Source organism: Phytophthora ramorum, assembly GCF_020800215.1.
Source record: "Phytophthora ramorum isolate Pr-102 chromosome Unknown Phyram_PR-102_s0004, whole genome shotgun sequence".
Classification (NCBI taxonomy): domain Eukaryota; phylum Oomycota; class Peronosporomycetes; order Peronosporales; family Peronosporaceae; genus Phytophthora; species Phytophthora ramorum.
Window position 1 is genome coordinate 1,727,632 of NW_027150650.1, and position 14,172 is coordinate 1,741,803.

At 51.4% G+C, this 14,172-nt stretch overlaps 1 protein-coding gene across 1 annotated transcript; it reads left to right on the top strand.

Annotated features, from left to right (window-relative positions):
* Nucleotides 1-445: 445 nt before the first annotated feature.
* On the top strand, nt 446-1,318 carry KRP23_5152 (Retrotransposon-derived protein PEG10; the record flags this gene model as incomplete). The annotated part of the gene is made up of 1 exon (XM_067890191.1): nt 446-1,318. One exon carries the CDS (start codon nt 446-448, stop codon nt 1,316-1,318), a length of 873 nt encoding a protein of 290 aa, XP_067746756.1.
* Nucleotides 1,319-14,172: the final 12,854 nt, after the last annotated feature.

Below are 14,172 nucleotides of genomic sequence, written 5' to 3' on the forward strand. Positions count from 1 at the left end.
CCAATGGCAGAACCTCTCATTAGAAATATCAGTTTTAGGAGGAAACCCCATTTACAATCAATACAGTTCTCACTTGGCACCAAAGCTATCGTTCGGTTCCTTTATCTAGTTTAAGTATACTTGTGGATACAAGTATACTGAACTTAAGTAAATTACTCCTACGCTTCCTCATACACGTGCGCACACGTGTAAGCTTAAGTAGTGGGTCTAAGCAGACCCATTACACCTGGTAGCACTTTGTAGTCCGTCCAACGACCGACTAACACGTTCGTATGGAATACGAACGCGGGGCTGAGAACCTGCCCTCGGACAGTAACATGTCCGTGGGTAGCCCAAACACGTCTGCAACGCATGTTGCGCGTGCAGACTGCTCCCACCTGTCGGAACAGAGTGGGAGGCCCCCCAACGACTGTCAACAGTCATTGGGGAAGCGGCGGTAACAACGATGTTGCGAACGCTATCGCCGACGGAGCAACACGGTGTTGCTCTGGGTTTCATCGTGAAGGAACAGCGTGAAACCGCTGCTCGAACTTCGGTGTTGCCATCGGCCACACCGCGCGTGGAGTCATTAAAACTCCACGTAAGCAGCTACGTTGGAAGAGAGGGCGAACCTCTCCTCCGTTGGCTTGTCGAGGTCGACACTGCCATTACGGCTCGACGTATCGTCGACCCGTTGTCGAAGGTTGCGTTCGCCATGTCATGTCTTGGCGGACGAGCAAGGAGTTGGGCGTACGGACGCCGACTCACGGACCCTACGTGCTTCAGCACGTACGAAGAGTTCAAGGAGGAGCTCAAACTAGCGTTTGAGCCCCCGCAGAACGAGTTCCGATCGAGGGCGGAGTTCCTCGATCTGCAACAGGGCAAGCATGACGTGCATGCTTACGCCCAAAGGGCACGGTACTTGGTCTCGAACATCGTGACCAACCCGATCGACGAGGCGACAAAGGTCGTCACGTTCATGAAGGGCCTTAGAGATGGGCCTGTGAAGACCTATCTCTTCCGAGAGTATCCAAATACTCTCGAGGCTGCAATTGCGCTTGCAATGCAAGAAGAGTTTAGTCTGCGACAGGCTAAACTGCATGTGAACGCCCCGCGGCCGATGCCACGACCGGTGGTAAGGCCGTCGGGAGGTCCCGAACCAATGGACCTCTCGAGTGCGACCGCTGCTGGGAACCAGCAGCGTCGTGGATCAACGAATGTGCGTTGTTTCCGCTGCGGAAACATCGGTCACTATGCCCGCGAGTGCACAGCACCTGTGCACGCGGCGAGGAGCCGTCGTGGCGATACTGGGTATCGTCACGGGCAATCAAAAAACTAAAGGGACCAGCAGGCGCGGGGCGCCCTGCTGGTGATGCGATCGAGCGTGTCGACATCGGACACGCTGCAATGAAGATCGCTGCCCCCAGTGAGAGTCAATTTCACTGCAAGAAGCAAGATGACAAGCCGAACCTTGTCATCCTGAAGGTAAGCTCGAAGAGAGAGAAGTCTCTTCGTGCTCTAGTGGACTGTGGAGCGTCGAACAACTTTGTTCGACTGCAGAGCCTTCCAAGGCTTGACTTCGAGGAGGTGAAAACACCTCGAAGTCTATTGGAAGTGAGACTAGCAACGGGTGTCGTTGTTAGAACCGAGAAGCGTATCGTACGCGTACGCTTCTCTTATCAAGAGAAGGAGTTCGTCGACGAGCTTATCGTCCTGGAACTGGACGATAAGTTCGATATGGTGTTGGGCATGCCGTGGCTTGCACGGCATGATCCGGTGATCGACTGGACGAAGCGCACGATTGTGCGCTTCGGGAGCAGCAGCAGCGCGACAGAGAGCGATGGCCCTGTCGGCACAGCACATGCACCACGTGGTGCATGCGGCCCTCCATCAGAGACAGCGCGGAATGCGGCTGTCTCCGGTCACCCGAAGCGAACGCCAACGACTGCGAGAGTCGTTGGAAGAAGATGTGAAACGAATCAGCAGGGCCTGGTTCAATCCGATTCGAGAGGGACTCGAAGCGTCCGGGGGGACGCGGTAGTGTCGACAGGTAATGTCGACACACAATTGGTCGAAAGACACTCCGCCGTTAGGCGTAGAAGTAAAGAAGGCGCGTCGGCTCTGGGAGCCGACGCTGCAAGCAGTGCGGACGGTTGCAAACGTCCCGCACCGGAGATGCTTGCGAGCTCGCGTGCAGCCGGGCTGCACGACGAAGCGGTGCGCGATCAAGCCGGGCTTGAACGCGTGCGCCCGCGGGTAGAACCCGCCGGCGAAGACAAGGAACAGCTGTCCACGGCCGGGCCTGGACAAGAAGAAACTCGCGGAGCCGGGCTGCGCACGAGAAGTGAACGGCACAAGCGAGAAAAGCTGCGCAAGTCTCGGTCAGGGACCGAGACGCTACAAGCAGTGTCTGCCGGGCAGACACAGGAGTTGGAGACGACCGTCGAGACATTGAGTGTCTTGACGCGTACGAGTATTGGTCTCCAATACAAGAAGATGAGGCTGGATAATCCTCCGGCGTTAGCGTCGGAGTTGATGTCGCTCCCAGTCACAAGCTGGAAGCGTTTCGCTCGCGAACTGCACGATGGACGCATCGAGCAGATCTGCATCCTCTCGGACGTCGAGAGGATGACGTGTGAAGCAGAAGAGCTGAATCAGCTCATCTCTGAGGGTGTGGACGCCCTCAGCGCGAAGTCGAAGAAGGAACGCTTCGACGAGCAAGGCTGGGACTCGCTCAAGGCGAGCCCCTTTTACAAGGTCTTGCGTGAGTACAAGGATGTACTCCCGGACGACATTCCTGCGGAGTTACCGCAGGACAAGGGTGTTCAGCACGAGATTGATCTCGTGCCGGGAACAAAGTATTGCGTCACGCGACAGTGGCCACTGCCGCGTGAGCAAGTCAAGGCAATCGACGACTTCTTTGAAAGTCGTCGCAAGGCAGGACAAGTGCGGGAATCTAAATCCCCGCACAGCGCGCCTACGTTCTGTGTGAAGAAACCACAGGGCGGGTGGCGCATCGTTCATGCGTACAACAAGCTGAACGATGCGACGGTACCGGCGCAGACGCCGATACCTCGAAAAGATGTGATCATCGATTCGATGACCTCGAGTACTATCTTCAGTACTCTGGATCTGAGAGACGGGTTCTATCAGATCCTCATGCGTGAGAGTGACATCCCTCTCACGGCGGTAAGCACTCCGAGCGGCATGCTCTGGGAGTGGCTCGTGATGCCGCAGGGGCTGAAGAACGCCCCAGCGACGCTCAACAGATGCGTCACGCACTTGTTGCGCTCGGTGCGCGACTTCGCACCGAGCTATTTCGACGACGTGTTCATTCACAGCCGGGCTGTGAATGGGAAATCGGATGTGGAGATGCATACAGAGCATCTCCGCAAGTTGCTTGAGCTCATGCGAAAGCACAAGCTCTACGCGAACCTGAAGAAGTGTATCTTCGGGGCGACCGAGATACCCGTACTTGGGTGTCTCGTGGGGAAGAACGGCGTACGCCCTGACCCAGGAAAGGTCAGAGTGATCAATGAATGGCCTACGCCTTCAAACGGAAAGGAACTGCGGCAGTTCCTTGGACTCGCCACGTACTTGTGCAAGTACGTGAGCAACTACGCGGGCAAGATTCGCCCGCTATCGCAGCTCTTAAAGAAAGAGGCTGCATGGGAATGGACTGCTGATTGTCAGCAGGCCTTTGAAGCAGTCAAGCTGGGCTTGACTGAGGCGCCGATCTTGGCGGTGGCCGACCAAGATCGCCCATTCCACGTTGTGTGTGATGCATCCGATTTCGCGATCGGATGCGCACTGATGCAACTCGATCACGAAGGTCGTGATCGAGTGGTTTACTACCAATCGCGTCAGCTGAAACCAGCTGAGCGCAATTACCCGGTACACGACAAGGAACTCCTTGCCATGAAGTATGCACTCGCAAAGTTTCGAGTGTATCTACTTGGGAGTAGTCTACACCGACCACGCATCGTTGCGTACGGCGATCAAGTCGCCGCACATATCACAAAGAATGGCACGGTGGCTGTCATTCTTTGCTGAATACAACTTCCAGGTTGAGTACAAACCTGGAAGATTGAATGTCGTGGCCGACGCACTTTCGCGTCGACCAGATTATGCGGTGCACGAGGCCGACGCCAACACAGTTGGCGTCATCAGGACGACTACACCCTCGTCGTCCTTGTCAGATGACGTGAAGGCCGCATACGCACATGATGCGGATGCGAAGCAGTTGTTGGAGTACTTCTCCACACCTTCTGACAAGTCTCGTCAGAAGCTGGCCAAACACCTTCGTGCTCGTGTACACCGTTATCGTGTACACAATGGTCTGCTGCTTTACAGCGCAGTCGACGACAACGCAGATCGCATTGTCGTGCCGGATGATCATGAGCTGAAGCTCAAGATCACGTATGAGTACCACGATGCCCCGACATCGGAACATCCTGGCCGTGAGAAGACATATTTACTTCTCACGCGTGACTTCTACTGGAGTCACCAGTACAAGTGGGTACGCAAGTACGTTCGTGCTTGCGAGGTATGCCAACGCGTGAAGCCTGCGCCCAACTCGCAGGCTCCGCTTCAATCACTACCGACTCCGTCGGAGTGCTGGCAGTCCATTTCAATGGACTTTGTTTTTGGTCTTCCGCAAGACAACAAGCGGAGGACTGGTATTGTGGTCTTTGTTGACCGCTTCAGCAAGATGGTGCATCTTGCTGCAGTACCAGCCGAGGTGGCAGCCAAACAGACGGCATGTCTGTTTGTTGACAAGGTGTTTAGACACCATGGTATGCCACTCGACATCGTGTCGGATCGGGATCCGCGCTTACAGCGCGATTCTGGCAAGAAGTGTTTACACTTCTTGGGACGCAGTTGTCCATGTCGACTGCGGATCACCCGCAGACCGACGGACAAACAGAGCGTGTCAACCGCGTGCTGATTGACACCATGAAGAGCTACGCGCACTCGTTCCATCAATGGAGCGACTGCTTGCCGATGGCGGAGTTCGCCATCAACAACTCGGTGCATGTCTCGACAGGACACACACCGTTCTACGTGAATGCCTTGAGGCACTCACGCGTACCGAGCGTACTCGGTGCGGTAGCCCCATCCTTAAGTGGTGGAGGGTATCCGGTTAATTCAAAACAACCGGATAAGCACGCTGATACAAGCAATCTATCAGCTGTGACGACTCGCGCACGTACTGCGCGCAGTCATGGCGACGACAACACAGTGTCTATGACGGGCGTAGACACTTTAAACGACAACGAACAACACGCGCAGGCCGGGCCTGCTGCGAACAAGGAGCACGAACTGAACCAGGGGTTCAGCTCGGATGCAATGGACTTTGTCCAGCGTCGACAAGCCGTAATTCGGTTTGTCCAAGATGCAATAGCAGCTTCTGTCGATCGACAGAAGCTGAATGCCGATAACACCGGCAGGGGAAACACAAATGAATTCAAAGTTGGTTCATTAGTTCTGTTAGCTACGCAGAACCTAGCTAAACATGCAGTTTCCGATTTCGGAGCAAGCAAGCTTGCTCCGCGCTTCATTGGGCCATTCACCGTGTTGGCGAAGCATGGCAACGCGTACACACTGGACATACCGTCCAGCATACGCTTGCACCCAACGTTTTACGTTGGGCGACTGAAGCCGTACGTGCAGCACGAGTCACCTACGTCTGGTGACTCGCCAAAGCGCTCTCGAGCGCGGCGACGCGCTTCAAGGTGCCGGAGAGCCTCGTCCCGACCTCGACCTTTACGTTCGAGGTCGTCTGCGCAACCTCCGCGAGCTGAGCCTTCAACAAGCTCAGCTCCTGACGCAGAGCAGCGAACTGCGACGCATGGAGACGCTCAACACCCTCCAAGCGAGACTCAAGGTTTGGTTGACCAAACCCGGGGCGTCTTCCCCCCCCCCCACCCCACCCCCGTTGCGAGACGCACGCGGGGCAACTCGCTGGATCGTCCAGCGAATTGTTGGTCATCGGAACCAGACCCGAGGTCCGGTTCATTTTCGTATTCGTTGGAGAGGATTTCCTCCCCAACACGATACGTGGGAATCACGGAATGTCCTGATGGAGGACATTCCGGAAATGGTGACGGTGTACGAAGGCCGCCACCACCACCTCTGCCGAAGGGCGTAAAACTTGGGCGAGCGCTGTAGTCGCCTACAGCACTCGAATAAGTGCTGCGAATATCCGCAGCACTAGAAGACGCCTGCGCCTGAAAACTGGCGCGCAGGGTCTTGAGATCGTCAGGTACACACATGGACGTGTACCCGTTGACGTCCCGCTCGGTGATGCGTACTGCTCCAGGGTAGCAGTACTCACAAGCAGCGTCATAAGGCACTGCGCAAGGAAGTCCAATACCGACTGCACCATGGTGCAGTCGTTCAAGTTTACCACGCTTCGAGAACTTCTCGTAGCGCTCCCGCGCCTGGCTAATCCGGTCGCGATAGCCAGCGGGGTTCTTGTTGAAGTTTTCAACAAAGGCACTCCAACTTTGACAAAGTGCCTGCCACTCGGGCACTTTGCTTCTGCGAGAAGTCTTCTTGCTCGCAAACCATCGGAGCTCATGGAAGAGCCCGATGTAGTAGTCGCGCCTTTGATTCGTCAGCGGATCAAAGTGCAATCGCTTCGCGACGTCATCGTCAACGATGGCGTTGCACGAGTACAGCGCGTACGGATTCGGTGGCACAGTAGCACCGAATCGGCTGCTGATCTCAAACTGAGACGGCATCCACGGCTCGCGCACTGGTTCAGTGCGCGAGGCCGCAGCAGCAGCGGATGGAGTGGAGTCATCTCCATCCCGCGGAGTCGGCAAGGCTCCAGCGACAGCGAACGGTGTTCCACTGCCGCTGCGCGAGCGCTTCGATCCCGAAGCGTTCGAGTCGTCCTCGCGTGGACGACGCAGACCCACATTGGGGTCAGTGTGGCCCAGAGACAAGATGTCCTTGTCTCCTTCGAGTTCCCCCTCCTCGACTTCGCTTCCGTAGTCGAGGGGAACTCCCTCTCCACCCGGAGAGTAGATACCCACTCCGGTTTCGACAGCAATGATCTTGCCTGTCTTGTTTCGGATGGCATGTTTCTCATGCCATCTCGAGTGGTACCCAGCAACAGAGAGTCGCCTCTCTGTTGCCGCGCTTGTCGGCATCGCCGTCGAGGCGATGCCAGTAGCGGTCGTGGCTGAGGCAGCAGCCGTCGTCGCCTTGGAGGCGACGACAGCACTTGCTGTTGCCAAAGCGGCCGGCGTCTTGGACGAAGACGTCGTTGGCATGCTCATTGGGAATGAGCACGTGTTCTCCCGAAGAAAATACGGATTGACGTGTCGAGACCGGTACGTCAAATCCTAACGGGGGGATGGTGTAGCGGGGCTACATATTCGGTTCACCTCCTACCTTAGTGCAACATGCACTAAGGAATACATTCAGGTGACCACCACAGGGTGGTCCACATTCATAGCAAAAGCATGTGACTGGTCGAAAGTAACACCTTTCTACCAATGAGAGTCATTCAATAGATAGGGGTTCTGCCAGCCATCCAATGGCAGAACCTCTCATTAGAAATATCAGTTTTAGGAGGAAACCCCATTTACAATCAATACAGTTCTCACTTGGCACCAAAGCTATCGTTCGGTTCCTTTATCTAGGTTTAAGTATACTTGTGGATACAAGTATACTGAACTTAAGTAAATTACTCCTACGCTTCCTCATACACGTGCGCACACGTGTAAGCTTAAGTAGTGGGTCTAAGCAGACCCATTACAGTCGACTTGCACCCAATGGGTGATCAAATTAAGCACATTCATGGTATCGAGGCAAGCAACGTGGAAGGCATTAATACCCACTCCAAGGAGATGTCGTACCTGAAGTCTGAAACTAAAACGTACGTCATGATTTTCCTAGTTTGAGATCGCACGTCCACTTATGAAGCATTTGTGATTGCTAATCGTGTGCCAGCAATTTAGTCATGAAAACGCTACATGCAAAACGTTATATTGAATTGCCCTACAGCCAAATATTACCGTATTTCTCATTATTGGCTTAATATCTAAAATATTACGTTTAATTTCGAAACGTTTTGCAAAATATTTTAAGTTTATAGATACCACGTCGCATTATGCTCAACAGACCATCATCACTAACCAAATAACTTTAATATGTGTTTTGGTAAACGGTCAAATGGGGAATATTTGTCCAATTCATGTTTGTACCGTGAGCACGTTGGGTTTACTGTCCCTTGGAATCACTGCCTAAAATATTGCGAAGTACGAAACTTATACAATCTATTTAGTGTATCAAGATAGCCGTATCCCATCCCATACCCCTAAGGCCCCGCTGAATTGTAGAAATGCATGCGGCCGTTACCAGGATGCGTCTTCTGCGCGAACTACCTGAGTCAATCCCACGCTGCAAGCGACGAAGATCGCTATTGGGGCCATCCTCGCCTTCGCTTGACTCATCAAAGAACCCCGAAGGTGAGGTTGGCTGTACAACGAGAGAGGATGCTGAACTGGGCGGCGAGGAAACGTGGTTTCTGTCATCATCCGTCCCGTCAAAGTGAGTGCTGATTCGCAGCTACATCCGCCACGTCGACTGAGGCGTCAGAAACAACGGACAAGTCTCCTCGTGTAGCTGGATCAAGCGATGGCGACGCAGAACCTACGAAACTGGGGGCAAGTGGCTGTAGTGCTAACGGCAGTGGCGCAGACACACGCAACACCGGCGATGGTGAAGACGACCATACCGCCGTAGTTGACGTAGCTCAAGCCACGTGTATTGATTGTTGGCACTGAGCCTGGCCGTAGCTGAGAGTTTTACTTACAGCAAAGAAGAATCGGCCGACGCTGTACCAGAGGAGGACACAGCCGGGACAGCACCTGCTTCAAAGCCATGGCCACTGCTCCAAAACAGAACTCACCCGAACCCAGTGTAGTCAGGCTGTTAGGCTAAGATGACATCGATTCAGCTAAGTTCCTGGAGCGCGGACCGGTCATCTCACTTGCTGGATGTTTCAGGAATGACAAGACGAAGGTACGCCCACGCCAGAAGGAAGGTGAGTGTATGCGGATTGGTTATTATTAGGGTTAATAGGATGGAGAGATATTATTATTTAGAATTGGTATAGCATAGTGAAACTAATACTTTGAAGCCGATTGGTATGAGAACGGTGGCGGTGGTGGGAATAGACGGTTGGGGCTGTCTTCTGATCTAGTAGTAATTTTAACAAGCGTCCTCACCGTGGCTTCGACCTTCGTTGAAGCCCTGTTCGCGTGGCCTTGATTTGCATAGGCACCGTTTCTTGTGCTACTGATTCAGACAGGATTACGACCGCCCTGCCGGGTTGTACAATTTCACAGGATAAGATTCGGATGCATGGGAGAGCAAGAGCGGCGAGCCAGATCATTAGCACATATATTATATATATCAAAGGCATGGATATGCACTTGCACGACAGGTCTACTCTTGATGTATTTTTAGCTACAGAGCTGACTGAACCCAAGTCTAATCTCGGCCTCTGATTGACACCTTACGCGTTTTAAGTGATATCATTCAATGACGGCTCAGTAGAACATTAATATTGGTCCGTATCTGAGCTTAATCATAATAATATTAAAAAAGCAGAGAATCACGCCTTCTTGAATAGTCAAAATGTGTCTTTCCAACACAATCTCAAGAAATTTCTGAAAGAACGAGCCAATATACTGCCGTTTTATGCTGCCACTTTGGACTTATAATCGTATACGGATTTAGATGCTCCAGGATGGGGTGAGGTCGGCGTAGTCAACAAACTTCGGTGCCTGACGGCCATTCTTATATTTCCCCGAGAGCCAATCGAGTTGTTATGATCAATGCAACCGGTGTTGGAGGGTAGAATATTAAATATCCAACCGTCCAACAAATCGTTGTACCCATTCAATTGTTAGGAGTGGCGCAAGGTTAATTATAGGAAGGAGTAATTGATTGCAGGACAGTGGCTTGTATGTTGAAGCTACAGTGTGTACTATTTAAGAACATGCGTTGTGACCTCCTCTCAAACTTGGATGACCTTGCTAGCTGTGAACCTACTGAATGGTCGTGCTACTGGTAGGAGCACTGTCATGACCCAAAATATCACAAACGATATGGATGACGAATCGTTAATGTCATCTTACAACCTAAGAATTAACTTTCGCCACGAATTTCCGCCAGCATGATAGTGCTAAGCAGTCGTCGAAATTGGATAATGTGAGGAAATACCGCAGGAAAACTGTTCTTGGAACTCATTTAGAGCCGAATGACCTCTAATATCTTCATCTAGTAACGAGCACCACGGACCTTAAGCCTTCCAGAGCTGTTTCGACCAAGAGCTTCCCACCTCGATCATCACTGACGTAATAGAGATGTTAACTTTTTAAGGGGCTGCATCATAGTCATGCCATGGCCACAGCCATAAATCAGTCTGTTCAGTTGTTATATGGTTGTAGCTCATTTTGATGGATGTGCTGCATAGACAACCAAGCGGACCTTGGCCTCGATCACCACCATCTCGGTATAGATACCAACTTCACAAAGGACTGCATGCAAAATTGCGAGCAGGGAATTGAGTCAGAACAAAAGGTATCACTTTTTGAACTGATTGAGTGGCTATGAGATGATATTTCACATGTGGGGGATTTGGGATACTATACGTTGTTCACGATTTGCTTTGACATGTGATTTAAACGCGTTGATGAAGTACACAGGCGTTTGACGTTCAAGGCCAACAAGCCAAAGTACTGTTCACTCACTGAATAAGCATTTCTTGCAAGTATATTGCAGCTATAAATTGGAATTGAACAGCAATCATGAATACTTCGACTATCGATCCAATATTACTGAATAACCCGGTGTACTAAATGTTAAGCTTGAGCGTACTACAGTAGAAACAAAGGCATTCGTAATCTGATTCGTCGCTAAGAGTAACGTTAGCGTTATGCACCAGGTAGTGATGGATATATTGCCTTCGCTGACCGCTCAGTCGCACGGACGAAAGCTACAGATAAGAGACCGTCCTCATGAAATCCTACCCGCCAAGACGTCTGCCGTCTTGTCCCGCACACTGCGTCTAGGTGCTCTATTCGAATATTCGCGTTTTGAAAATCAAAGAGAAAAGTTCGATTATAGCGCTCGTCGAAATTTAACTCTTCGCACTATTCAGCCTAAGCTCGGTTGTTGTGGTCTCAAGTTCCCAGCCATTATCTGGGCTTGCAGCGATCGAGCCTAGAATGCCCGCGTTATCGCCTCATTGCACCAAACCGGGCTGCCCCCACTGCTTTAGCTCTCATTTTCAAATCTACAGCGATGACCACAGCCAAACTCCAGCAGAAACGCTGAAGCTACACCATCAAGGACAAGCTTGCCATCATTGTTGAGCAGAAAAGAGACTCGTCGGCAGTAGCTTCCGCGCCCTCGATATCGTGCACGACGTCGCTCCAGGAACGTTGCGAGGATAGTGGAACGATCGTTAAAATAATTACTGGGACCTCCAAGAATCGACAGGTCACAGCACGATCGGTGCGACGTTTGGGAAGTGGAAGTCGTTGCCCAAGTACGGTGGTGTGGAGGGGATACTCCACACTCGTGTATTCCAACGAAAGGGCAAGTGGCTACGAGTGAAGAACGGCTACATACGACGGCAAGCGCAGAAACATCTACCGCAAGCTACACGGCCTCGATGCGTTAAAATTCGACGAATCGACGAGGTGGCTGGCGCGCTTCAAGAAAGAAAGCAGCTCCTATCACGACGCCTAATGTCAACCTGTACGTTTCCTGAAGATGCAGCTGCGACCTACCACCTCTTTATTCAGCGTGTTCAGCAACGTATTCCCGCTCTCAACATGCGCCCAAGAGACACTACAAACATGGGTTGAGTGCCCCGTCACGTTGGTAGGTCTGCTCGCTGCTTGCAATAAACGTCTTTGGGATATTCTACGAGAATGAGGGGACACAAACCAACGAGCTTACTAGTGGCAAGCGCAGCGACCAGATCAACTCAATGCTTCAACGCTTCATTCAAACGGTGGTGCTTCCAGCAGACCAAAAACACCTCGTTGTCTACGCAGGCAACTATTCAGGACAAAACAAGAACAACCTAGTTGTCAAGTTCTTCGTGGCACAAGTGCAGATGGGCACACTGGAGCGCGTCGACTAAACGTTTTTCGTCAAGGGGCACACAAAAAATTCGTGTGACCGTGGCTTCGGTCACATCCGCAAACGCGTGGGTCGGGTGAACTGCTGGAATATAGATCACATAGTTGCTGCTGTGGACGGTGCTGCTACCACCAATACAGCGGTGGTATCTCGCGAGATGACGCGTTTGTCAAGAACTATAAGCCTATTATGACAGAACTCTACGAGACATTGGTGGGGGTCCAGCAGTGTCAGATATTTAGCGTGGAGCAAGCCAAGCCCGGAGTCGTTTAGTGCATGAAGGGGCCGGACGACGAGCCTGTCGAGCAAGATCTTCAGCGCAAAGTTGACGGTGTTTTTACGGAGATCTTTAATGTGGGTCGCATGCTCACTCACTTCCTAGAAGACCTGAGCCCGCCACCAATAAATCCCGAGAAGATGATGAATATGCACAGACAAATCCGTCTGTACGTGCCGAATGAGTTTCAGAACGATCCCATCTACGCTGCCCCAAGCAACAACTAGAAGGCGATGCCAAGACAGCAAAGCAAACTCATAAAGAGCACCATGGCGCCATGGAAGTCACTGCAAAGGCCAACCAGGACCGCCGTGGTAGAAATGACGAAGGAGAGGACCCCCTTGGCCCGAAACGGTCGCGCAAGTGAAGCAAGGCGGGCGTGATGCATAAAAAATGACGGAAGTGCGACGTTGATATTTATGCCCAATCAGAAAATATATTGATACTAATCACCCCATAGTCACTATTTTGAATTTGAAAACAAACGTTCGTTTTCGAAAGTGTTCTGATACGATTCAGAACAAACGGGCGGTGTCATTTGCAATTTACGTCTGGACACCAAATAAAGAATAATAATTTCTGTCGGGGACGGGAGATATTTTTTGACGAAGCTGTAACTTGGTGGGTTCTTGGTTCTAGAAGTCGTACAGGGGCTCAAAAAAGAGCAAACACCCCTCATTGGCACGGTGTGCTTAAATCGCGATTCGCACTTAGGTTCATTAGTTTTTTTTGTTTGACGCCGTCTCATATGGAGTATAAGTTCCTGAATTTTAGTATGGGCAAGCCTGTTTATATGATCCGCCCTATTTGAGCCCCACCGTTTATATGAGCAAAATCTTGTGGAACCAAACATTTGACTTGAACTTAGTATATCTGCTGCTTATATCCACACATGTTATATGAGCCACACGGTATGGCACCCAAGTTTGATCAAGCCTCTTTATTTGAGTCACAACAGTCTCGCTCTGGCCCATTTGTCTTCAGAGAACCCTACACACCCTCATTGAGGACTCGGCAAAATCCATGTTTTTAGATAACAGCAGGTGGGTGGCAATCCAATTTCGGGTAGGTGACTTTAGAACACACTTAAGTAGGGGTGAAGTCACGGTTTAAGCTTGAACTTTGTAAACAGGGGTCTGCCGTCAAACATCTCAGATAGTAAATACTTCAGGCTGAATTTGCAGTGCTGCAGTGACACACAGGTCGATCACATCTCTGTTGGTAGTCATTGCTCTTAAGGGCGTTGGCAGGGGGGAGGGTTAAATAGTTTGATTTTTGAAGATTACATTTTCGACTTAAAACCTTTGGTGGTATTCGAGCACGAGCTGCTTCTCGCGCGTGGCGCGCACGGGCAGGAGCCTGCGGGGGATTCATACTAAATTTCACATTTCCTTACGTTATATTTATATATATATATATAGGACCAGTGCTCGGACATTACAATAAAGTAATGCCCTACCAAATCTGCACACCAATAGGAAATACATGTAGGGTGAGAAAATCAATAATAAATAATGGTTCAATAGCTATTGTATTGTACTCCATGCGTCTAGTTCTCGTCGGCAACAGCTGCGTCGACACTCATAAGGGTGTTAGCATCCCAGAACTAACGATTGGTGCGCAAGAACACGATCATCTCGATGTTGACCGGGAGGAGTGACGATCGCTGCGGCGTCATGACGAGCTTGCGCTGCGAGAAAAGTCTCTCGCAGAGGTTGCTCGTCGGCAGTATAGCTGCC